Source organism: Oreochromis aureus, linkage group 4 (genome assembly GCF_013358895.1).
Source record: "Oreochromis aureus strain Israel breed Guangdong linkage group 4, ZZ_aureus, whole genome shotgun sequence".
In the NCBI taxonomy this organism is placed as follows: Eukaryota; Metazoa; Chordata; class Actinopteri; order Cichliformes; family Cichlidae; genus Oreochromis; species Oreochromis aureus.
This window is the reverse complement of record NC_052945.1, coordinates 32,328,877-32,354,192: the sequence shown is the minus strand read 5'-3', so window position 1 is coordinate 32,354,192 and position 25,316 is coordinate 32,328,877. Positions and strand designations below refer to the sequence as shown.

General features: G+C 39.3%; 1 protein-coding gene across 3 annotated transcripts in view; it reads left to right on the top strand.

The window, feature by feature from the left end:
• The window catches only part of tanc2a (tetratricopeptide repeat, ankyrin repeat and coiled-coil containing 2a), a 57,190-nt gene that overhangs the window by 9,932 nt on the left and 21,942 nt on the right, over window positions 1-25,316 (top strand). For 2 of the 3 annotated variants that reach the window (XM_039611333.1, XM_039611332.1), the window contains exon 1: window positions 21,450-22,421. In XM_039611333.1, coding sequence (XP_039467267.1) covers window positions 22,130-22,421 — 292 coding nt within the window. In that variant the 5' untranslated portion in view covers window positions 21,450-22,129. Of the gene's footprint in view, window positions 1-14,006; window positions 14,120-14,383; window positions 14,486-21,449; window positions 22,422-25,316 lie in introns of those variants that run through there. The other variant, XM_039611334.1, reaches the window with a different exon arrangement.

The window sequence follows — 25,316 nt, the reverse complement described above, 5'->3', positions numbered from 1 at the left end:
AAATAAATTCTAACAACAGCTGATCAAGCTTAAACGTGCTGCTGTTGTTTAGCGCGACATCCGCTGGTTTCCTCTTTCTGGCGCAAATAAACAAACACAAGAGAAAAGCCGATCAGCTGATCATTGATCGTTTCATGATTGAAGTAGAAACAGGAGAGGGAGCGGGAGAGAATGAGAGAAGAAGCGGCAGCTGTGCAGCGTAACGACAGAATAACTCCAGCTTTGTGTCTTATTTTCATTGTAGCTGAAGTCCGGGACAAACTGTTCCTTTTCACCTTAATACGAAACGCGTAATATTTTCTCTGAATGAGGGATGATTCCGTCTTTTTACAGGCATGTAAATTTTTTATGAATAAAATATAGTTCACTATGGTATCACTAACATCAAAGCACCCACCCAGCAGTATATAAACTCCGTCATGCTAGCTAGCACACAGTACGAGTTATTGTAACTGACTGTAAAAAGTCAGCACAACGAAAATAAACTCCACCTAAACTTGGTTTATATCTGACCCAGATAGACTGCAGGTCATAACTTCTTACCTGAAGTTCAGTTCACCTGACACTCGGACTGGCGGCCGCCTCGGGTCTCTCCTCCTCCTGCCTCCCCTTTCTCTCATCCACCTGCTGGCCTCTGTGGAAGCTCCGCCATGGCCACCACCAAACAACTGAGTTATTTTTACACACCAACCAGCATCTGGCCAAACCACCACCTTTCATTGTTTATACCGTTACAAAGGAAAAAAAAGTCACCGGGCCAACGAGGAAATGCCCGATGGCCAGCCCAGCCATCAGTTATGGTCGTGCCATCAGTTAACCCTTCGCATGCCAACTGTGGCACGCGTGCCTAGGGTAGCCGACCCCTGGTCTAGAGAGATGTTGTTGTGTCTTTTACATTTTCTTTGCAGTAAAAACAGAAGCAGAATGACTGAGTGTAGAATCACTTCAAACTATCTAACCTAAGGGTGGAAACCATCAAAAATAGACAAAATAAATAAAAGTTAGTTTGTAACTTTTGGGGGGAAAAGTAGACGATATGGCAGCTAAGGAACATAACTAGTCAATGTTGAACTTAAATAATTGATAGTGCAGATTAAAATGAAAACTACACTACTTAATAGTAAGTTATTAAAATATGTTTATATTACTTGATTCCAACTATCAGTTATAGTCTTTGTTCTGTAAGCTGTCAGAGATGAATGTATGTGGGTTTGTTAACTGACAACAATACAAGTAATGCAGGGAAAAACTTTGCTTTTTACTGGTGTGAACACACCATTACATGGATGATAGATGGGTGGGAAAACAAAATGTAACACTTTGTTTTAGGGTGTTTTTAGCATTAACAGGTAGCTGTGCTCTACAGCAGTATGCATAGCACCAGCTTTTTCAGGTACACCTCTTCAACTGTTCGTGAATGCAAATATCTAATCAGCCAATCACACGGCAGAAAGCAACTGCATTTAGGCACGTAAACATTTTGAATGTGAAAGAAAGATCATTGACGTGATTGTGAACGTGGCATGGCTTTTGGTGTCGGTTGGGCTGAGCAGCTGACCTGCCCATCATAAAGTGCTGATTGACTGGGATTTCCCTACACAATCATTTCTAGGATTTACTGAGAAAACATCCAGTGACTGACAACAATGTGATGTTAATGTTAGAGGTTTGATAAGGATTGACAGATTGCTTTGAGCTGATAGAAAGCCATGATGTGGCTGATGTTTTTAGTGGCACATTTGGACATGCATCTTGTCACAAAAGCTGAAATCATTTCAAACTGCTTTCTTCTCTCCACAGTCACCAGGTCTACATCCAATAGAGCACCTTTGGTATGTTGTGGTGGTGGGAGATTGGCATCATGGACGTGCATGCTGACAAATCTGTAGCATCTGTGTGATGCTATCATGTAAACATGAACCAAAATCTCTGAGGAATGTTTCCAATACCTTGTTGAATCTACACCATGAAGAATTCAGGGAGTTTGAAAGGCAAACGGGTACTAGCAGAGTGTACCTACTTAAGCATTTGGTGAGTGTATATATGAGCTGAGTTTGGGCAGTTCAGCCTGCTTCACTATTATGTATATTTTGTGCTACAGTTAAATCTGGAGAGAACTCTGTTTTTATGACACACTCACTAAAGGTTCGAGGAAGTCAGATGGAGGAGGAACTGACGACAGATGGTGTGTTTGTGTGAAAGAGAGAGAGAGACATGCAAACAGCACGCTTATCTGTGGCTTTGGCACTCACATGAATGAGCTTCTCACCACGTCAGCACTGAGTCACGTTTACTGGCCTCCGTCTGATCAGAGTGACTCACATCAGATTCCTCGTTTCCCACATGTCTCCTCAGTTCGGCATGTTTCTTGGTGTGTTTGTGGTAATGTAGAGTGCAGATTGTACACATTTGGACAGCAGCAACATTGTTTTGTTGTTCAGTCTCTGCTTCAACACAAAAATTCAAAGGTTGCTGGATACTGCAGCATGTTTCTTGAACAACTTTATGACATTTTCAGGGATAATAAACAATCTCTCTTCAAAATGAATGCTTGCATTAAATTGTGAATTCCTGTGTTGTTACATTAAACTTTTTGATATTAATGGTTAGCTTAAGCTTTCCACTCACATAAGTGTTGTTTCTCAAGCACCACCACTGGATGTTTTTCACAGAAAAAAATCTGTTGAAACTTACTCAGCAACCACAAAATGTTAGTGGCTAACTTTTGGGGGAGAAAAAACGTAGTCCCTATGGCAGCTAAAGAACACAACTAGTGAATGCTGGGCTGAAATGGCGTCAGTTCATCACATTCAGCCCTATAATTTTTATTCTTGGACTTTATTAGAGTAGCTTTGCATAATTTATAGCTTAAAATAATCCTTCTTTAGTTCATATCGGGCCTTGATGGAGTTTCTCAGCTCATTCACTGTCTGAAACAAGATATTTCAGCTTCTCTGTTTAAGACAACTTTCTGCTAATTAGCTGTCCCATGGCAAAAGAGCTGAGCTACTCTCTCCTTATGACAACATACAGAGTCGAAAGAAGAAGAAGAAACTGTTTACAGCAGTTTAAATATGAAGTTTTATCTTGCAGCTTCAATTGTTTGACAAGAGGATCCACCACAGGAACACTGTGACTGGAAATAAGAAAAAACACATAACATGGCTGCTTGATTAAGACTAAGGCTGCTTGATTAAAGTAGAAATCATAATCAGGATTATTTTGGTCAGTATTATTAATCATAATTCTGAATGACACTAACAATTATCTTGCTGTTATCAGTTATAAGTTAAAAATATCTCTTTTCATATACATTTTGTATTTAAACTTTAAGGATAATTTAAATGAAAAAAGTGTAAAAAAGAGAGAGTTTTTCATAAACTCCATCTTACAATCACAACTGGCTTTGCCTACTGGTCTGCTTCCACCGTGGGATGTCTGCGAGTGGAGACTAGTAGTGAAGAGAGGCTGAAACAGCAGCCGTCTCGCCTGCCTCAGGAGACCTGCGTGAGAGAGACTGTATAGTTTTAGACAAAGGCGGCTGTGGGCAGCCATTAATAACCCTAACACAAGCTTACCTAAATCCTGTGATTTTAACTTACATACATCTTGCTGACTGAAAGCTCTCTTTTAATCATCTTGACTGGACCTGATAGTAAGGTTGCTATAGTTAATAATAATTATTTTTTATTAATTGGTAAAATTTTATTTGTAAATAAATTCATGAAGTAATTATAAGTTAAAGTTACAGAGATGCTTTGCTCAAACCTGGGGTTGTTTCTGTTTTCCTCAATCAGTGACAAATAGTCAGATGTCCTAGCTTCACAGAGGGCTTTTAGTAACAGTAACAAGCTAACTGTTGTGTTTTAAGGGGGGAAGTCTCAGAGTAAAGCTAACAAATCTGGGTCTACATCTTCTAGCTTTCACAAGCTGCAGTGAAAGATCCCTGCCACTCCTCCTTCTTGGCCCATGCTCCAAGAATTCTGATAGTGTAGCTTGCTGGTGTTGATTCTGTCACTTATTCAATTTTTAAATCATTTACTAATAATAGTTGACATTTGCCTGACATAGAACTAGGCCGGCACATTGGCTATAAAAGCATTTTTACAGCTCATTCTGTTTACCCAGGTGGCCAAAATAATAGTTACTGTTGCTTTATGATTGTCTCTGAATCAGTCCACTGGTTTACCGTTGTTTCAGTTTGATAGAAGTACAAAACACAGGCTCCACAGCCTCCTTGTGTAACTAACTATGCGTGTAAGTAGACAAAGTTTATTTGAACTCACTTAGCAGAAGTTTGTGTATTTTTCTCTCATTTTTGGCAATTTGATAAACAAAAGTGAGACCAAGCTAAAAAAAAACCCAATCTAAAACGCTTTTACTGGTGAGTACAAAAACATATTTCTCATGAAACCCCTGTCTTCTTCTTTTGTTTCATTTGTGTAAGTGAACATGTTTATGTTTGTTATTGCTTGCCTTCTCATTTTTCCATCTCAGGCAGACACAAAGGACTCTTGGTCTATTTTCCATTGTCTAATTTGTCTTCGGTGCATTTACATAAGAAGGCCAACATCTTTCATTTCCCAGACACATGCACTGTCATATTAATATGTGCTGCAGTTCAGTCATGCGTGTGTGTTGTGGATTGGGGGGGTGTCTGTGGGATTTTATTTTTTAGACTTAGTCCCGTCATTCCAGCTTGCTTCCCATCAAGGATTAGCACACTGACACACATTACACACCCATGTAAGGCTGAGCTAGTCACTGCTGTGTGTGCATCATATCTAAAGAGCCAGTAGTCCTCTAGCTGCTGCAGCTAGAAGCTCTTTGTGGGATTCTTTCTCAGACATGGATTAGGCTTATTCCTAAACTCCCCTCGCAGATAGCCATGGGGTTTATTTGCTCAGGTTTTGAAATATCTGCTGCCAAGAGAGGCTGCGCTGGGAATGAATGTTATGCTAAATTAATTTCAGCACTATGCTTTTCTTCAAGAATGAAATTAAACATTAGAAAGTGTTATTTACTGACAGCAGTGGCTTATCTGACTGCACACACATGCTCTGCACACACTCACTGAAGAAAGGTTCGTCCTTGTGGAGTCACTTCACTCTCTCTCTTGCTCGTTGTGCACCTGGTAGTAGCACCTGATCCACTCTCCCTTGGGCACACAAAAACACACACCTAAACATACACACACTAAACACACACACATACAAAGGAGAATGTTGTTCCCAAGAGGAAACGTAGTCAAACACAAAGGGAGAGGAAAAGAGGAAGAGGCTTGGACAGCATAGAGACTCTGCCACATTCTGCTAGTAATGATGATATGCTGAGTGGTTTCCTCATCCATCATGTACCTTTATGCGCATATAAAATAATAAAAACTGCCGATGGAGAAAGAACTGCTCAGACTCAAACTGGCAACACAAGACTGGATAGAAATGTGTCATACATATATGTGTGCACATATTTCATAACGTTTTTTTCTTCCATCACGACAGTGTTTGTTGTTGAAATGATTTAGGGCATGCAAAGACCGCTGTGGTATTTTTGAATGTCTGTAGTTAATAAGTACAAACTCACTAAGACTGTAAATATGTCCAAAAAGATTTTATTTTAGCAGCTACACAATGTGATGCAGCTTTATGAGTCTTGCATGGTGAGGAAAGGGCAGGCAGTCTTCAGTGATGAATCAAATTCTCTCTGTGATGAATGTGAGTTACAGTCATCAGGAAAGGCATAAGGGTGCCCGCTTAGCTGACTACTTGTGCCTTTATACCTTAAAGTATAACACAGTTAATAAAGACTGAACTGGGAAATAGGCACAGCGATTTATTGAAACAAAAACAGAGTTTGTACAACACAAACAAGCTTGAAAGTCAATATTCAATATTTGTTATAACTACCTTTATTTTTTTTTAGCATGTCTTTATTTGTCAGCACAGAAGTTTTAAAAAAGGCCAATTTTATGGCATTCAGAATCATTTTTACTGCTTTGCTTACACCATGTGGCTGCTTTGGTTGACAGGTTTGTTCACACAGGCAGTCGTAGCCAATCAGTGTTTGCTAATTTAAGTCACTGATCTGAATGTTTTGATAACCCTAACCCCTAATTTTGAGGAAAAAACTATTTTTTGGATCCACTATAAATACTTTATGATGTGTGTCAGTTAGAATGATTATTTTCTTCTTCTCCTTCCAAGAATTTTTTTTTTATTATTACATTTCTGATTGTATAAGTTTAATTTAGTTTTGTATAACTTTAAAACTGCTGGCTAAGGGTAAACGTAAATACAGTAAGATCATAATTCACGTCGGCAGTAATGACACCCGGTTACGCCAATCGGAGGTCACTAAAATCAATATTGAATCGGTGTGTAACTTTGCCAAAACAATGTCGGACTCTGTAGTTGTCTCTGGTCCCCTCCCCAATCAGACCAGGAGTGACATGTTTAGCCGCATGTTCTCCTTAAATTGCTGGCTGTCTGAGTGGTGTCCCAGAAACGATGTGGGCTTCATAGATAATTGGCAAACCTTCTGGAGGAAACCTGGTCTTGTTAGGAGACGGCATCCATCCCACTTTGGATGGAGCAGCTCTCATTTCTAGAAATATGGACCAATTTATTAAACCCCCAAAATATGACTATCCAGAGTTGGGACCAGGAAGCAGAGTTGCAGTCTTACACGCCTCTCTGCAGCTTCTCTCCTCCTGCTACCCCCAAAACCCATCTCCATTGAGACTGTGTCAGCTCCCAAACAGACAAAAACAAACTAAAACCAGCAATAAACAACTTAAACATAAAAATCACAAAGAAAGAACAATACAGTATCCACATTTGAACCAAATAGTAAAACAGTGAAATGTGGATTATTAAATATTAGGTCTCTCTCCTCCAAGTCTCTGTTAATACATGACTTAATAATTGATCAACAAATCGATTTACTCTGCCTTACAGAAACCTGGTTGCAGCAGGATGAGTATGTTAGTTTAAATGAATCAACACCCCGGGTCATTCTAACTACCAGAAATCCCGAAGCACAGGCCGAGGGGGCGGTGTGGCAGCAATTTTTCACACCAGTCTATTAATTAACGAAAGACCAAGACAGACTTTTAATTCATTTGAAAGCCTGATGCTTAGCCTTGTCCACCCCAGCTGTAAAACTCAGAAACCAGTCTTACTTGTTATCATCTATCGTCCACCTGGGCCTTACACAGAGTTTCTGTCTGATTTCTCAGACTTTTATCTGATTTAGTGCTCAGCTCAGATAAAATAATTATTGTGGGTGATTTTAACATCCATGTAGATGCTAAAATGACAGCCTCAACATGGCATTTAATCTGTTATTAGACTCAATTGGCTTCTCTCAAATTGTAAAAGAACCCACCCACCACTTTAATCACACTCTAGATCTTGTTTTAACATATGGCATAGAAACTGAACATTTAACAGTGTTTCCTGAAAACCCTCTGCTGTCTGATCATTTCCTGATAACATTTACATTTACAATAATTGATTACACAGCAGCGGAGAGTAGACTTTATCAAAGTAGATGTCTTTCTGAAAGTGCTGTAACTAAGTTTAAGAATATAATCCACCCACTGTTATCATCTTCAACGCCCTGTACCAACATAGAGCAGAGCAGCTATCTGAACGCTACTCCAACAGAGGTCGATTATCTTGTTAATAATTTTACCTCCTCACTACGCATTTACTCTGGATACTGTAGCTCCTGTGAAAACGAAGGCCTCAAATCCGAAGTACCTGACTCCGTGGTATAATTCTCAAACACGTAGCCTAAAGCAGATAACTCGTAAGCTGGAGAGGAAATGGCGTGTCACAAATTTAGAGGATCATCATTTAGCCTGGAGAAATAGTTTGCTACTTTATAAGAAAGCCCTCCATAAAGCCAGAACATCTTACTATTCGTCACTGATTGAAGAAAATAAGAACAACCCCAGGTTTCTCTTCAGCACTGTAGCCAGGCTGACAAAAGTCAGAGCTCTACTGAGCCAACAATCCCTTTAACGTTAACTAGTAATGACTTAATGAACTTCTTCACAAATAAAATTTTTATCATTAGAGAAAAATTACCAATAATCATCCCACAGATGTAATATTATCTACAGCTACTTTTAGTACCATCGATGTTAAGTTAAACTCTTTTTCTCCAATTGATCTTTCTGAGTTAACTTCAATAATTAATTCCTCCAAACCATCAACGTGTCTTTTAGACCCCATTCCTACAAAACTGCTCAAAGAAGTCCTGCCATTAATTAATTCTTCGATCTTAAATATGATCAACCTATCTCTAATAATCGGCTATGTACCACAGGCCTTCAAGGTGGCTGTAGTTAAACCTTTACTTAAAAAGCCATCTCTAGACCCAGCTGTCTTAGCTAATTATAGGCCAATCTCCAACCTTCCTTTCATATCAAAAATCCTTGAAAGAGTAGTTGTCAAACAGCTAACAGATCATCTGCAGAGGAATGGCTTATTTGAAGAGTTTCAGTCAGGTTTCAGAGCTCATCACAGCACAGAAACAGCTTTAGTGAAGGTTACAAATGATCTTCTTATGGCCTCTGACAGTGGACTCATTTCTGTGCTTGTCCTGCTAGACCTCAGTGCTGCGTTCGATACTGTTGACCATAATATCCTATTAGAGCGATTAGAACATGCTGTAGGTATTACAGGTACTGCACTGCAGTGGTTTGTATCATATCTATCTAATAGACTCCAATTTGTTCAAGTAAATGGAGAGTCCTCTTCACACACTAAGGTCAATTATGGTGTTCCACAGGGTTCAGTGCTAGGACCAATTCTATTTACATTGTACATGCTTCCCTTAGGCAGCATCATTAGAAGACATAGCATAAATTTTCACTGCTATGCAGATGACACGCAGCTCTATCTATCCATGAAGCCAGGTAACACACACCAATTAGTTAAACTGCAGGAATGTCTTAAAGACATAAAGACCTGGATGGCCGCTAACTTTCTGCTTCTTAATTCAGATAAAACTGAGGTTATTGTACTCGGCCCTGAAAATCTTAGAAATATGGTATCTAACCAGATTCTTACTCTGGATGGCATTACCTTGGCCTCCAGTAATGCTGTGAGGAACCTTGAGTCATTTTTGACCAGGACATGTCCTTCAATGCACATATTAAACAAATATGTAAGACTGCTTTCTTCCATTTGCGCAACATCTCTAAAATTAGAAATATCCTGTCTCAGAGTGATGCTGAAAAACTAGTTCATGCATTTATTACTTCCAGGCTGGACTACTGTAATTCTTTATTATCAGGATGTGTCCTAAAACTCACTGAAAAGCCTTCAGCTGATCCAAAATGCTGCAGCAAGGGTACTGACAGGGACTAGAAAGAGAGAGCATATTTCTCCTGTTTTGGCTTCCTTCATTGGCTTCCTGTTAAATCCAGAATTGAATTCAAAATCCTGCTCCTCACATACAAGGTCTTAAATAATCAGGCCCCATCTTATCTTAATGACCTTGTAGTACCATATCACCCCATTAGAGCACTTCGCTCTCGCTCTGCAGGCTTACTTGTTGTTCCTAGAGTATTTAAAAGTAGAATGGGAGGAGAGCCTTCAGTTTTCAGGCCCCTCTTCTGTGGAACCAGCTTCCAGTTTGGATTCGGAGACAGACACTATCTCTACTTTCAAGATTAGGCTTAAAACTTTCCTTTTTGCTAAAGCATATAGTTAGGGCTGGACCAGGTGACCCTGAATCCTCCCTTAGTTATGCTGCGATAGACGTAGGCTGCCGGGGATTCCCATGATGCATTGAGTTTTTCCCTTCCACTCACCTTTCTCACTCACTATGTGTTAATAGACCTCTCTGCATCGAATCATATCTGTTATTAATCTCTGTCTCTCTTCCATCATGTCTTTATCCTGTTTTTCTTCTCTCACCCCAACCGGTCTCAGCAGATGGCCGCCTCCCTGAGCCTGGTTCTGCCGGAGGTTTCTTCCTGTTAAAGGGAGTTTTTCCTTCCCACTGTCGCCAAAGTGCTTGCTCATAGGGGTCATATGATTGTTGGGTTTTTCTCTGTATGTATTATTGTGCTATCTACTGTACAATATAAAGCGCCTTGAGGCGACTTTTGTTGTGATTTGGCGCTATATAAATAAAATTGAATTGAATTGAATTGAATTAATGTAGCTCATTAAACTTAGCTCATAATGTAGCTTCTGTGGTGACTTAATCCTCACAGGGTTAATGTAGGACTGTTAAAAGCAGAAAAATATATTTGAAAGTTTAACTTTAAATTGTTGTTGATGTAGTGAAGTCTCCCAGCATACACTGGATCATTTCAGATTATATCAGGAAGCAGGTAGTGCTGTGTCAGAGTCATTTGAATTAAATTTGCTTGTCATGTGAACCCCGCCTCATAATTGCAGGAAGCCTACATTTCCATTATTAAATAATGTGTCTGTTAAAGATTGTGCAGTTTAAACCTTAGGTTTACCTCCAGTGTAAACTTGATTTAAATAAATAAATAAAGACCTTTTGGCTGCTCACATTCCAATTTCATTTTTTAAACTTAATTTAAGATAATCACAAAACATATTAAAAGAGCTGGGGAAATGTCTTGGTGGCCTTAGTCACAGTCACCCCAACCTTTTTGGAGAAAAAGAACTGAAAAACAGTGATGCTCTTTTTTGTTAAGCTTTATATTTGAGTAGCACGGCTGTGACACTACGAGTGCAGTTGGTTTACTGTAACCTTGGTAAAAGCAGAAAAAAATGTTAATGGAAGAAAATCAGAATTGTTACAGATGACTTTTCTTCTGATCACTTGGTAGGTTTGGTGCTGTACAGCACATAAAAACGTAAAACGTCTTGGTAAGACAGTGACATACCTTTTATTTTCGTAACACCGTTCACCTTATCAGACATCTAGATTTCTTTGCTAATGTTATGCTCACTTATTGTGACATAACGTTCAATCAAAAATCAAACGTCAAATTTATCTATTTTACCTGCAGTCTGTAGTCGTGTTCATCTGTCTGTAATGTTTTGGAGTAATCTCAGCTTTGGAGATGTTAGCTATCTGCCTTGTTATGAATATAATGGAACTAAAGGGGCATATGGCTCCATACAGTGTCTAAGTAGCAGTGCTGCTTATGATCTTCTTGTGATTAAAATATTCCTGCCAATCTTCTTATGGTTGTCAGACATATGCAGTAAAAGAAAACCACAATAATGTTGAAATAATATAGAAACCATATGTTGTATGCCATATTTCGAACTGGAATAAGCCAGCAGTAACACGACAGAAATTAGTGTGTGTGTAAAGTCCTAATTAATATCCACTGTTGCTGACATGACTCACACTGGTAGTTTAATAAAGCTGAATGAGAGTACAGTTATTAAATTGCTGTGCTGTGAAAACATCCGTTTCCCAGTGGAGCCAGTACTCATAACTATGCTGCTGTTGTCAGCATTAGTCAACAGAGGGGGCCAGAGGTCAGTGGTTCCTGAAACTGTTTAAACTGTAAACCCCTGGTGTGGTTTCAGTGCCAGTCCCAAGACTATTCAGTGCATGTTGTACAGGGATTCTTTTCAGAATATAAATCCTGAAGCAGAGACATTTTATTAGTAAAACAGTGAGGAAGCAATGCCGCTGCGACTCGGGCTTCCTGTGTTATTTAAACGTCCCTCTTGTACAGCCATGTAGGCTCTCTCACACAAGACACAATTTGGTTTTGCTATGTAGCAATGCTTGAACTGTAACCCTATGCTATCTATGCTCTATGCTATCAGGAAATATAACTTTTGTTTTTATTTGCATTATTCTCCCACATCTTGGAAATCAGGGAACAAAGAAAATAATCCCTCTAACTGACATCACAAACTATTTAAATTTTTTACAAGGAAGTACATTTACTTTCCTCCACTCCACTTATTCATAGTACCGCATTTGTTTCTGTTTGCAGAGGTATTTCCCTAAAAACCAAACAGTATGTAGCTCGACGTGGATCACGCTGTGTGTAGATTGAGTGGTGACTGGAAGAAAAGTGGGCTGGAACAGGAAAAGGAGCACCAGCGGAGTTCAGAGCACAGGGAGAGAGAAAAGGCACGAGTTTTTAGAGTTTAGAGTTTTTTTGGAGTGGCGACAATGTCATTCAGGAGAAGACCGAAGGGATTCCAGGTTCCCCACACATTGATAGTGCGACGAGACTGTGTCATCTGATGAAGTCACAGCCGGCACACAGCAAAACTAATGCAGTGCCTATTAGCTACCACATGGCTAACCCCAAACCTGAAGTCAACACTAAAACACATCTTTTGTTCCCAGATGTCAGGTACCCATACCGTGTAATCAAATCAGTGCCCTTGATTTGTAGAGTACATCTTCTTTATCTTCTTAGCCCTCTGAGATCTAAGATGTAGGTAGTAACCCTAACCTATCCCTATATTTTGGAAAAATATCGTTAAAATGAATAAATAATTTTTTTACTGCTGACTTATGAGAACAGTTTAATAAAACACAAATGAGGTATTGATTAGATTGCCTAAGGTTGGTTAGGGTTTGACAGCTTAGATGTCACAAGGTTAAAGATGTGCGTTTGCCATCTTCAGTAACATTTTTTTAGGATATATGTCAGAAATCTTTTTTTTTATCAATTAAATGTATCTTTCACTTGAATAGTTTTATATATTTGTCCTGAGTGTGTTTCACGTTAAGTTGAAGTTGTGTAAAGTCTTATGGAGGTGCTTATTTGCTCAAAGTAAATAACCTCACACTGACACAGTAACCCACATCTGAAGTTCTGTAGCCTTCATATGGCACAGATAAACCAGGGAAGCATACACCACCAGGCAAAAGGGGTTACATCAATATGAGTTATCATTAGGGGATTGCTTAGCAACAGCAGATGGTTGCCTAGCAACAGCATTGCCAGGCAGCAGTATGGGTGTGTTCAAAAGTCACACTGTAGTAAAACAAAAGAGCAAAGAAGGGAAATTTGGTGTGATGTGTGATTCTGTGTAGAATCAACTCTTAAATGTAATACTGCTTTTTAGTTTTCCATGGATAGACTCCACTTCCACCATCTTGGACTGCAGCTGCTGACAGTGGTCCTTGTTCAGCTTTGTAAATCTGCTCTGAAAAGACTGAATTCCTAACTAAAACTTGGAGGCCAGAGAGTAGAAAAAGGATTTTAGTGTGAAGCTACAGTCGTAGACAGTGGTTATAAAGATTCATAGAGGGTGCACCACACACAACACTCTGCTAACACCAAAAGTGGGTTGATGAGCTTATTGCTATAACACTAGCTAACTGGGGCCATGGTAGCTGGTCTGTAACTTATTTCATACCGTGTTTAGACCCCATTATGAGCAAATGACTGATTAGAATGAAGTTCTGAACTCATATACGTTTAGCTGTGGGTCAGGAGGTAGAGCATACAGCTCCTTTGGTTTGTATATTTAAGTATCTTTAGGCGAGATACTGAACTCCAAGTTGCCCCTGATGTATCCATTGGTCTGTGAATGCTCCAAGGGAATGTTTGAATGTTAACCCTATAATGCCATTTGCATCATATTTGCTACATGAGTTTCTGAGACCTTTGTCTCATGAACATGATCAATACTTGAATGAATGCTCCCTCACTTAGCTGCAAAAGGCCTAGGCTGCTGGAAGATTCCCATGATGCAGTTTTTCTTCTTCAGTCCCCGTTTTACTCACTATGTGTTTATACACGTCATGTTAGAAGTGCTTGTATCAGTGGGTGTGAATGGGTGAATGAGGCATGTTGTATAGAGCGCTTTGAGTACTCCGGGAGAGTAGAAAAGCGCTATATAAGAATCAGTCCATTTACCATTTGCCATTTACCATGTTATTATTAATCTCTGAATGAGATTCTGTTAAGGAACACATACAGATCATAACATGACTGGACATTAGGAGTCAGCTGGAAAAGGAAGTGATTAGTTCTAATAGTTTACTGACACACTCTCTCTCTATCTCTGTCTCTGTAGGAGTGTTGACAGGAAGTGTGCGTATGTGTGTTAGCTGACATCGTGAGCAATCATGTTCCGGAACAGCCTGAAGATGCTACTGGGCGGCAAAGGTCGCAAGAACAATACCAGTGGTCAGTAAATTCATATTATATGTGTTTTTTACCTGTTGTTTTGTGCCTCTACTATGACCGTTTCAATGAAGCCATGTCATGGATGTGTAAATAGATAGATATGTTAATGCTATATTACACAAAATATTTTCATGTAATATTGTTGTAAAACACACAGATCATGGGTGGCTGTTTGTTTGGGCACACACAGTTGAGTTCTTTTTATGTACACCACTGTTTCATGCAGCAGTGTCTCTCTGTGACTCTTTGTCACTTTTCCAATAGGTAGCACAGACTCAGAGGCATCAGAAGTCAGGATGATCGAAGGATTCACTCGTTCACTCCCCTCCTCTCCTCTCCTTAACCTTCGCCTGGGCAAGAGACCTGGTAGGACTGTCTATTTATCTCAGTGCGTGCTCAATGAAAGGTTTCTCCCACTGAAAACGCTACGTCCAGATGAACAGAATCAACCTTTCTGGGCTGTCTGTGCAGCTCAGTATGTTGGCTGATCACACATGTTTAGTATATGATTGTGTGATCTTATAAAAACAACAAGTAGTGCTGGAAATATGTGTGCAAATATATTAGTCACAGTATCTGTGTATATATTTCTGCATCTTATAAATAGAATGTGATATAAAATATTTGCTGGCATATTTATTTGCATTTAAAACGGCTCATAAGGGAAAATTTAAAAAGTAAAGCAGAGTTGAATCCTATGCAAAAGCAAGTGTTCATTTTGCATAGGACTCAGAAATAACTACCAGTAGTGATGGCAACTGTGATATTTTAAAATTTCAAATTGTCTTTAAGTATAATATGTAAACTGTACTGCACTCCTTCCTCGGTTTTCTTTGTTCTTGTAGGTTCTTCTCCCCGTAGATGCACTGATCCATTTTTTTTCCAGTTCTGATCTAATGTACATACCTTGATTTTATTTTACCTTACTAATGTGATACTCATGTCAACCATCTGAGGTCTAAAAAATCCTAGGAGTTAACCCTAACCTGTACATTTTGTCTTTTGACTGCCAAGACCTGGGAGAACAGTTTTTGAAAAGAACAGAAACATCACGTTCTGAAAGCACAGGATTAGGGCAAATTCATCACTGACAATGACTTAGACCAAAAAGGGTTAATACCTGCAGTGTTCCATTCATTAGTAACCAAGTGTCCACTGTCAGAGCCATGGCCCCGGTTCTTTTTAATGAAAGTACAAGAGCTACTTTTTCATGTTGTAACCCGATGGAAATATGAACACACTGACAGGATATACAAATATTTGTAAATCTGCCCTTAAATCCTCCATCAACGCTGTTGTTATACTTCCTGAACATGTTTATGATGTTATCAGTATCAGCGTCACTGAATGATAGTCGAAGGACTTGGAAAGAAAAGCAGCTGGACTTCTTTAAAAAGTTGCACCAATTCATCCCAATAGGTCACATGATGGGTGAGGGAAGGTCTCACAATAGTTTCACTCGAAACCTCTGCTGATAATGACCCACACCCTTTTTCACACCTTGGCTCACATGGTGAGGTGCATGATCAATAGTGGGTCAACGACCCTCTTAAGGGACACTCCCACTAGGGCTTAAATACCTGTGACTCTCCACCATTTGGTCTTAGAAAACTTAAAGAATTCCAGTCGCTTTTCTTTTTTCCAAGCTCCATCCATGACCTGGATGACTGAACCTGCACAGACACACTGAATGATAGGTATGTTTACATTCATAGGTGCACTACAAGCAAGAACAACTACCAGACAATTCTGCATGCCTTTAGTTGTTTAAAATAACCAAAATGTCAACAAATAATCTCAATTCATAGCTCACAATGTCGCTCACTCAAATATATTTTAGATTTTAGATACTAACTCACCAGGCTAACGCTAAATGCCGTCTTATCCCCCAGCTTGTGTTAGCTTGTTTAACTGCTACAGCGCTGCTGGTGCCACCACTTATTACAGGACAAAGATGTAGGTTTTGGGGGGTTTGTTGTATTTGTGAACCACACACAGGGAAAATACTTAAAAAAATCTCAACTCACATTATATTCGATTATGTCATCGTGTCGTAGCTAGTAGTTAATGTTTGCTAACTTCAGTTAGCTTAGCCTTTGCTTTTCCTGTTGCTGTAAAGCGAGCCTATATAAAAATAACCAATCAAAACACTATGTGAGCTCTTTCTCACTAGCATTTTAGTGTTTCATTTTTACTTACCATCAAAGTGTGCAAGTCCACACCTGGAGTAATGTTTGTAAGGCAAAACAAAATGGAGGGTATTGCGATCGTATCTAGAGGGTGAATCTCAACTCCTTCGAAGAAAAAGTCCTTCAAGAATAAATGAAAAGTACAAGACTAAAATACATTTGTGTGAGAAATGTAATAAACATGTTGGATATACATGTATACATATGAAGTGCATCGTTGCAAATTCAAGAAACCTGCTCGTTGTTGTGAAGCTTCGACTCACATTCATCATGTGACTACACTTATACAGTGGAAACCCACAAATGTTTGCCAACAGGAGGAGAAGGAGGACAACCAACAGCTAGAATCAAGTTTGTGTAACATATTGTCAGGATTTCAGGAAGTCCGTATGGCTGTAAATGTTAAATCACAACCCTCCAGCTGCACACAGACAATGGCTGTAAGCTGGGGAATCCTTCTGGAACAATCTGAGCTGATAAGCTCTGTCATCAAGCGAACGTTTCAATGAAGATGAAACATTTTCAGCTGACGACATGTTGATTTCTGTCTGTGTCGTTTCATCAGTTCATCTTTGCAAAAGCTTTGCTGCTCAAAACGTCATGTTTGGTATGAAACGTGCTAAAACAACAGGATTCAAACTGCTGGGAGGGTCTGCGTCCTCTTCCGTGTGCATAATGAATGTATATCATAAGAAATCTATACACACAATTTATGCAAGTCTTCTTGTAACCATGGTAACACAAGCCTGTTCCTCATTAAGGCACTCGAAGGCAGTTAAAACTGCAGACTGCTGTTTGTGTCATCTGCGCACTACGTGTTTTCTTCCTCCCTCAGACACACAAACACACACACACACACACACACAAACACACACACACACACACAGGGCTGTGACCTGTTACACAGTGTATGGTAGCAGATGGGGGTGGGTTGGCCTTTGACCCTGTATTTGATCGTCCCACTGTGCCTGAGTGAGAGAGAAAACACTGAAATATTACACCCCAGCCCCCTGCCAAGCCCTCCAATCCTCTCCTCACCTAAACTCTTCTCCCGCTGCTCCTCTTCCTCCTCCTCGGGGCTGATTTGACACACTTGTCTTAAACATTACCATGTGGAGTTTATCTCTCTGCCCCTCATAAAGGAGTACGGCACTAAAGAAGGGAGACTTCTTTAGTTATTGCACCACGTCTACACACACAAACATAGACAATCTCAGATTTGGCTTATTTCTCTTAACCCTTTTTTTCTTCCCATTGTGTTTGTTTTCCCTGTGCTTCCACACTCTTTTTCACCTCCTCTGCATATCCCTGTCCTTTGTTTTGTCCTGCTCCTTTCTGTGATTTCGACACATCATTAGTTGCTGACATGGTGTAGTAGTTTTCACATTTTCCTAACATGTGAACAATCCACAGTTTGATCCTGGGAAGAGACACAAATACCTTTGAGGTTGTGTCAAGAACAAGCAACACAGAGAGCTGTTGCCTGCACTGACCTCAAATAGAGGCAGTGTGCAAAGTATGTTGTGGTATGTAGTATAGCTTCAGTTCTAGCGCTAATTAAGTGTAAGCTAGTTTTTTTTAATAGCTAAACGTAATTTTATTGGAAATTAAGTTGTTGCTATGTACAAAAAAATTTTTTATTGTGCAAAATATTTAGTTATTTAGTAATTTAATAATAAATAAATGATATGTACTCAATCCAGAAAAAGGAGCTAATGTCTGCTTAAGATTTCACTCTGTTAAACTTACACACAACTCACAGTTATGCTTTTTTAAGCCACAGGTGAACCTTTGTTAACAGTAGTCTAAGGAGCTTGGAAAGAAAAGCGTCTGGTAGGGCTGTGCGATATGACCAAAATCTCATATCCCGATATTAAGACATCTATCGTCCGATAACGATATAAATCACAAAAATGTAACATTTTCTGTAAATTCTGTGAATGTCGGGCAGCTCGACTTGCGTGAAGTGTTTCCAGCTGGGCGTCGCGTACCTGGAGTCGAGTGTTTTAACTGATGCATGAAACGATACATTTTTAGACATAGGTTGTAACGGCCGCCGTTTTCTTTGTGAGTATTTATTACACAGCGTGCTGCGGGGAAAAGCCTGTTCTAACGTTTGAGTCTAAGGTTTATTTTTAGCACCTGACGGCTCTTTTTGCTTCTCATCCGTAAATACTCTGCATCTTTCACGTGATTCAGTTTATTTTGAAAAGTCTCAACAGGATCTTGAGCTTTATTGTGAAAGGTTTATGTGGAAAATAAACAAGCGGACACGAGGTGGTTTTACCGTCGTTGTTGCTAACGACAAAACAAGCGCTTGTCCGTCTGTAGTGTGGTTATATTAAACATAAGAGAAAGAGAGAACTTTAGGAAATTAATATAGCCACTACAGTGACCATCAAAATAATGAAAAAATATTGCCGTAAACAGTTTATTTTGCGACACCACGAAACAAACGATAGCGTAAAATGAAACGATAGACGTTTTTCTATCGTCATCCGATATATATCGTTATATCGAACAGCCCTAGCGTCTGGACTTCTTTAAGTCCCAGATTTAAGCCGATTTAAGCAGATTTTTGTCAACAGTAAAATCTTTTGGCCACCAACCTTTAGCAGCTTTCATTTTAACTGCAGTGAATGGATATTTCTTGCTAAAATACAATTTGGGACTTGTATTTTGCTTAGTAAACACTATAATCTGATGAATTATTATAATACTATAATAATTCACCATAGTTAAAGCCTTTGCAGTTAAATTCAGTCATTAAAAAACAAAAAACGCAAGCTAACTCTAGCTCAAGATTGACTAGAGCTTATCATATCTGAGCTTAACTGCAAGGTTAGCTTTTAGCTTATTTTCAGTTTACAATGTTTGATAAACTTTCTTTTAATAACATGTATAACCTCCCATAATTAACTATGTACGTGCTGTGTAAATAAGCTGCAAACACATTATTAACATATAATCAGTTTTTATGCTGGTATTTTACACTAACTAGCAAAAATTTACTAACAAGTCCAACAGTGTAAAAGATGGATGTAGTTTGGGGGTCAGAAAAGTTCAGTCAAAACTGAAGTGGCTTAAATCTGAATTCTTTTTAATGAACACGGGGAGATACTTTAACCTGAAAAACACTTTGTGTTGGATACAATTCTGTCTCTGTCTGGTAAACTCTTTATTAATGAGTTTATGGACTCAGAAAGGAGGATTATTTAGCATATTGTCATTTGCTAATAAGGTTGGGTGATAAATATACAGACTATTGACGACAGGCTGAGCCTTTCGCCAGTCGTTTTTACAAGAGCGGTGTATTTATTTATTTGCCCATGAGTAAGTTTGCTAATAATGTTTACTGAAGCTAAGAGAAGCGGTCAACCAAAAAAATGACAGTGCGCTTTTAACGGCACAGTCTTCCAGCTGTGAACAAATGCAGCCTCCTCAGAGTGCGCAAAATGCAGCGATTCATTTACTCAAACTCATAGCAGAAAGAACGAAAGGCAGCCGCCTGTGTTCAGAAAAAACACAAAAACATTTTATTTAAATTAAAAAAAACAATGGCGGGGAGAGAAAGAACGAGAAACTGGATCTTTTTCTACTATAACTGTGTTTACACGCTGTTCCAGTGTTTGTCTTACACACTCGACCAAACAGCAAAGACAAATTAAACAAAAAGTAATTTAAAAATCAAAATGTCTCCTCCAGCGAGCATAAAAAAAATCTCAGACGTAATGTTAAGTCTTTTGTGCGATTTGGTGAATCTCAAACAAAGAATTAAATGAATGAATAATCCAAAAAGTAGCTATATTAATACTGAAACAAACAAGAAAAGAAGGTAAAATATTCCCTCAACAAACAAAACGTATAAATTCTAAATGTGAAAATCAGTCCATGCATGATTACATGGCTCTGCCCATCAAAATGTCTGCGCCTGCGCGAATATGGCGCCTGTCGTCGGTTGTTGGACTGACAATTGCCGCGAAATTTCTAACATATCGCCCAAGCTTATTTGCTAATGACTATTCAATCAGAGGAGGTTATTGTTTCACAGTCAGCTCCACTTCTCTGTTATCACATCTGGCTTCCAAAGAGATGCTCACGGTAAAAATGTTTGACTCGAGCCTTTATAACAGGACCTCACAGTCCAGTGGGTGACATCACAGAGGCTTGTCGTGATCCACGATCGTGGAGTGTGTCAGAGCTCCGACTTTGACCCAGTCCACATCTTCAGTAAAAAGCAACTGTGACATCCGAATTTGGGGATTCTGGTTTACCTCTGCTTTTGGTCTCCACCAACTACAGAGGACAGCTTGTAAATGCTCTGCTGCATTCACAAACTAGTTTCTGACTGTCTGTGTTTTGAACTGTGGCTTTACAAAAGGTTCTTACTCTGTATGTTTTTAGAAAACTAAATAAAAAAATAAATAGTGTAATAAAGTTCTAAGATGAGTGGATAATGCTTTAGATACATTATCTCTAGTAGTTTCATTTTTCTGTACATCCATATGTTACCTATAAGGTATTAATGTAACCTGTTAAATGTTTTAGGTTGCACTAAAACTATTTCTTGGTGAACAACAAAAAGGTCAAAGGTAAAAGTTGGAGACATTATAGAATCATAAACCAGCCTTTTGTGTTTTTTCTTCTTTCTTCCACAAATTTCAGCCTAAATCTTTCCTTCAAGTCTTAAATTTAAACCCGTTTTTTCTGCACTCTTTTGTAAAATCAAAATTTAAATAATATTTACTTCAATCTAACTTGTTCTTTTTTAGTTCATGTACATCTTCCACATTTTTTGGTCTAAAGTGGATTACAGTCTTCCATGTTCACTGTGATTTGTGGTCGCACTCTCCTCTGTTCTTGGAAAGAGTTTCACTTTAATTGCAGGATTTCTTTGTCTGCTGCTTTTCAGAAATTGTTCTGTCTCTGCGCGTTTTTCTTCTTTTACAAGAGACTAGGCTGAACTCTTTTTCTAAACTTTCCTCGTGCTTCTCGACATGTAACAGATTACACTCTCGGTTCAGCTCCTCCTGCAGGCTTTCTGTTTCTCTCCTGTGTGGGTTTTTTTTTGGGGGGGTAGGGGGGGGTGTTGGAGGAGGGGAGGTTTTGATTTGCGGTGCAGTCAGACGAGGGAGGTCGTCTTTCAGACCAGATATGGAGGCTCTGCTGGTAGAGAAAGAGGCTTTGCACACTTAGAAATGTTCCTTTTTGTGTGTTCTGACCTAAGAGCGTACCGTATGTGAGAGGATTGTTGTGGACTTTTTTTGCTTGTCTTTCCACTGGATGCTTTAGTTGTTACTGTTTTCTGGGACTCTACCTGTGAATGAGAAAGACATTCATTTTTCTGGCTACAAAGGACAATAACCAGTGGAAATGCATTGTCCAGGTTTGTGTGAGTTGCAGTCAACTTTAGAGCACTTCTCATGTATGCGGATTGCTGTTTGACCTCTGAAGAGTAACAAAGAATATTTACTGAGCATATGAGAAGTTCATCTGTTACCACTGGATTTGCATGTTTTATTGTCCCGCAGTCACTCAGCCTGAAAAGTCGGAGCACCTCTGGTGTTTTTTTTCTTTTTCCGGAGAGTCTCTTCCTCTTCTTATCACTTCATTTCTACCTCCTTCATCTTTTTCTCCCCCTCTCCTTTGTGTACTCTGGAGAAGGAGGAGCTCGATACCAAAGTGAAGAAGAAGACGGGATCATGATGTCATCACATTTTCACCAACAAAACTTAATGGAGAGGGAGAAGAGCACAACTTCAGCTGACTTAGTTTACATGGAAGTACTGTGAACCAATCAGATTCCTGCTGACAGCTAGCCATGGACTGCACGGCGGCTATTTTGAAAGCATGCGCCCGCTCCAGAGCCAAGTGGTGTTGCCAAGGGCGCTCCAGTGTCCGTCGCCCGTGGGGGCCGGCGAACGGCTGCGGTTGTGGTCAAGGTGTGTTTGCGGGGGGCTTCGTCAACCACACCTCGTCCCTCCTGCGGCGCTTGCTGTTGCACGTGTGCTGTTGTCGGTCTCAGGAGGAGAGTTCGCAGTTGTGTCGCGACTGGGGGGATTGTCCGATCCAAGGAGTGGAGAGCGATCTAAGAGGAAGGAGACAGGAGGAAGGTGAGAGTGACGGATCTCTCTCTGTCCAGAAGTTCTTGTTTTATCATGCTGACAGCCAAATACTATATTTTTTTTATTTACTCTAGTCTATTGTCTGTAATTGTGTTCGGTTTTTTCCAGATATTGTACAAATAGTGTGCGAAAATATCTTTTTCCCTTTAGCTCAAAAAAGTGGATTCTACATTTCACCCCAAAAATGAGTCGAGCTGCTCAAGCTGGCGAAAACCCGATGATGCCATTTAATGTCTGATTAGTATGCAGTTTCAAGCGTGTAAGCAAATGAATGTAAAAAAAAGTTTGTTTTTTATGAACAGAAAGGTTAGAAAAAACTTTTTTCCGTACTCGCCCCAAGTGGCTGTTTGAAGAACTGCAGTTTTGTTTATTTTTCAGCTCTGCAGGTGTCCACGAGCCTCACATAGTAGCAAGTGGTCTTATTCACAGTGTCTTTCTATGCCACAGCAGGAAAGTTTGTCCTTTTAGTTAAGGAACGTGATTATCTGCATTTTTGAGTATTATATCGCTCTGTGGTGACTCCTCCTCTTCAGCAGACGTAGCCTGTGTCCTAGCCTCAGGTTGTTTACTGGTGATCTTGCCTCCAGGTTTTGTGTACTCCAGTGTATACACTTTAGTATCTTCATCCTTTCCATAAATAACTGCAGATATTCACATTTATGACAATTTAGTGTGCTTCAGCTGCCTCAGCTGCTGCTTTCATTTCTCTTTTGTATTTTCACCTTGTCAGAGATCTTTTTCCTGAAATAAGGGAGAAAAACTTAGTCTTTTGTCTTCAGATAGAACTAAAGCAAGATTAGATGGGTTTGCAAACAGATGTTACAATGTAGAAATGAGTTAAGTTATATACTAATGGCCTTTAAAAAATCCAAGGTACTTACTGTGATACTGAATGATGTTGTTAAGATAAAGTCAGGACCTCTCACAAGGCTGTTTGATTAAGTAATGTTAGCTGATGTACTCACAGCTAACTCCTTAGACTGAGTTTTCCCTCAGGACTTTGTGTCAGGCTCTCTGTGAGGAGGTTCATAGTTCATAGCCTCGTTACCTCCCACACTGACTGTTGTAATTCTCTCTTACATGGTCTCTCCCAAAAATCCCTCCATAAGCTTCAACTGGTTCAAACTTCTGCTGCCCGCATTATTACCAGAACCCCCTCCTACCAGCATATCACCCCCATTCTTCAGGAGCTTCACTGGCTCCCTGTGAAATTCCAGAGAGAGTTTGCAAACTTCTTCTGCTCACCTTCAAGGCCCTTCTTACTTTTCTGACCTGTTAAGCACTACTTCCTCTGCTTGCTCACTTCGGTCTTCTTCTATCCAGCCTCACCACCATGGGAAGCAGAGCTTTCAATTGCTGTGCTCCCAGACTGTGGAACTTTCTACTCCCAGATATAAGAAACATTGGTTCTCTCCCCCAGTTTAGTCCCAACTCAAAACCCATCTGTTCAAATCTGCATATTTACTGTGAACTAATTGTTTATTTTGTCTTGTGCTTTTTGCTTTTTTATTGTTCTTTGTTGTCATTGTTCTATTAAGTGTTTTATTCTATTGGTAAGTGTCCTTGAAAGGCCCTTTTAAATAAATGTATTATTATTATTATTATTATTATTATCATTATTATTATTAGTATTAGTATTATTGTTATTATCATTATTATTATTAGTAGTAGTAGTAGTAGTAGTATTAGTATTATTATTATTGTTATTATCATTATTATTATTATTATTATTCAGAGAGTTCACAGGGTCCATTTTAGCCACCATACTTTCCATAAAATATAACCAGCTTGTTCTGTTGCTTTTACTTATCTAAACCATAACTGAAAACAGAAAATAATGACGTCTTTCTTCATTTAAAAAATGCATTATGTGACCAAAATGATCTGGCCAATCAGATCTCAAGCATATGGACTGCATTTGCACCTTTACCTGTATCCATTCACTTGTGCTTAGATCAGCTAAAATGCATGTTAATCCCAGTTTACAAAGCTCTGAGTTTCTAATTTATCTAAACTTCCTTACCCAGGATTATGCTCTTGGTGCTGTTCATCACTTTATTCACTGAATGTTACAGGAAGTCAGAGGTGCAGTTAACAAGCAGAACCATAGTGACACTTTCAGACTCCTCCAGAACTTTAGAAATGAATGCATCGTTTTACTGACGGAAACATGTTAGAGTTTCTATATCAGGATTCTGTTATAGCAGAAAGTCCTTATGGTTCAGGAAGAAAGGAAGTAAAGAGAGCACATGAGGGAAAAAGAAAGAAATCAAGGAGGGAAGAGATAAAAGCAAAAAGAAAGAAAAGAAAAAACGAAGGAAGGAAAAACGAAGATGGGACCAGAGAAAAGACAAAGGATGAAAAATGAATGTGCAAAGAAAGTTGGAAGAAATAAAGGAACAAAAAAAGGCAGACTAATGAGGGAAAGGAGGAGGGAAAGTAAGGAAAGACACAAGACTGTGACAAACTGGAGGAGAGATGAAAAACAAATGGTTAGAAGAAGAGAGAAACTATGACAGAAAGAAAAGCTGAACGTAAGAATGGAAGGGAGGAAAAGGGAAGAAGGACAAGAAAAAAGAAGAAATACACAAAGGCAGAAAGAAGAGAAGAAGGGACGGCAAAGGGAGAGGAAGGCTCCTAAGGAAGGAAGGAAAGGCAGGAGAAGCAATCAGAAGCTGAACTAGTTAAGAAAGCAGAAATGGAAATGTCTGCGCGCTCTGTATCTGATCTTTCCATTTTATTTTTCTTCTGCTAAAAACGACTCACACACCCTGTCATTGACTGACCACACACACGCATGTATGTGCACACGTACACACACACACGTGCTTTGTGCTGGATGGCTTTATTTTTGGTGTGTGTGTGTGTGTCTGATTCTTCACC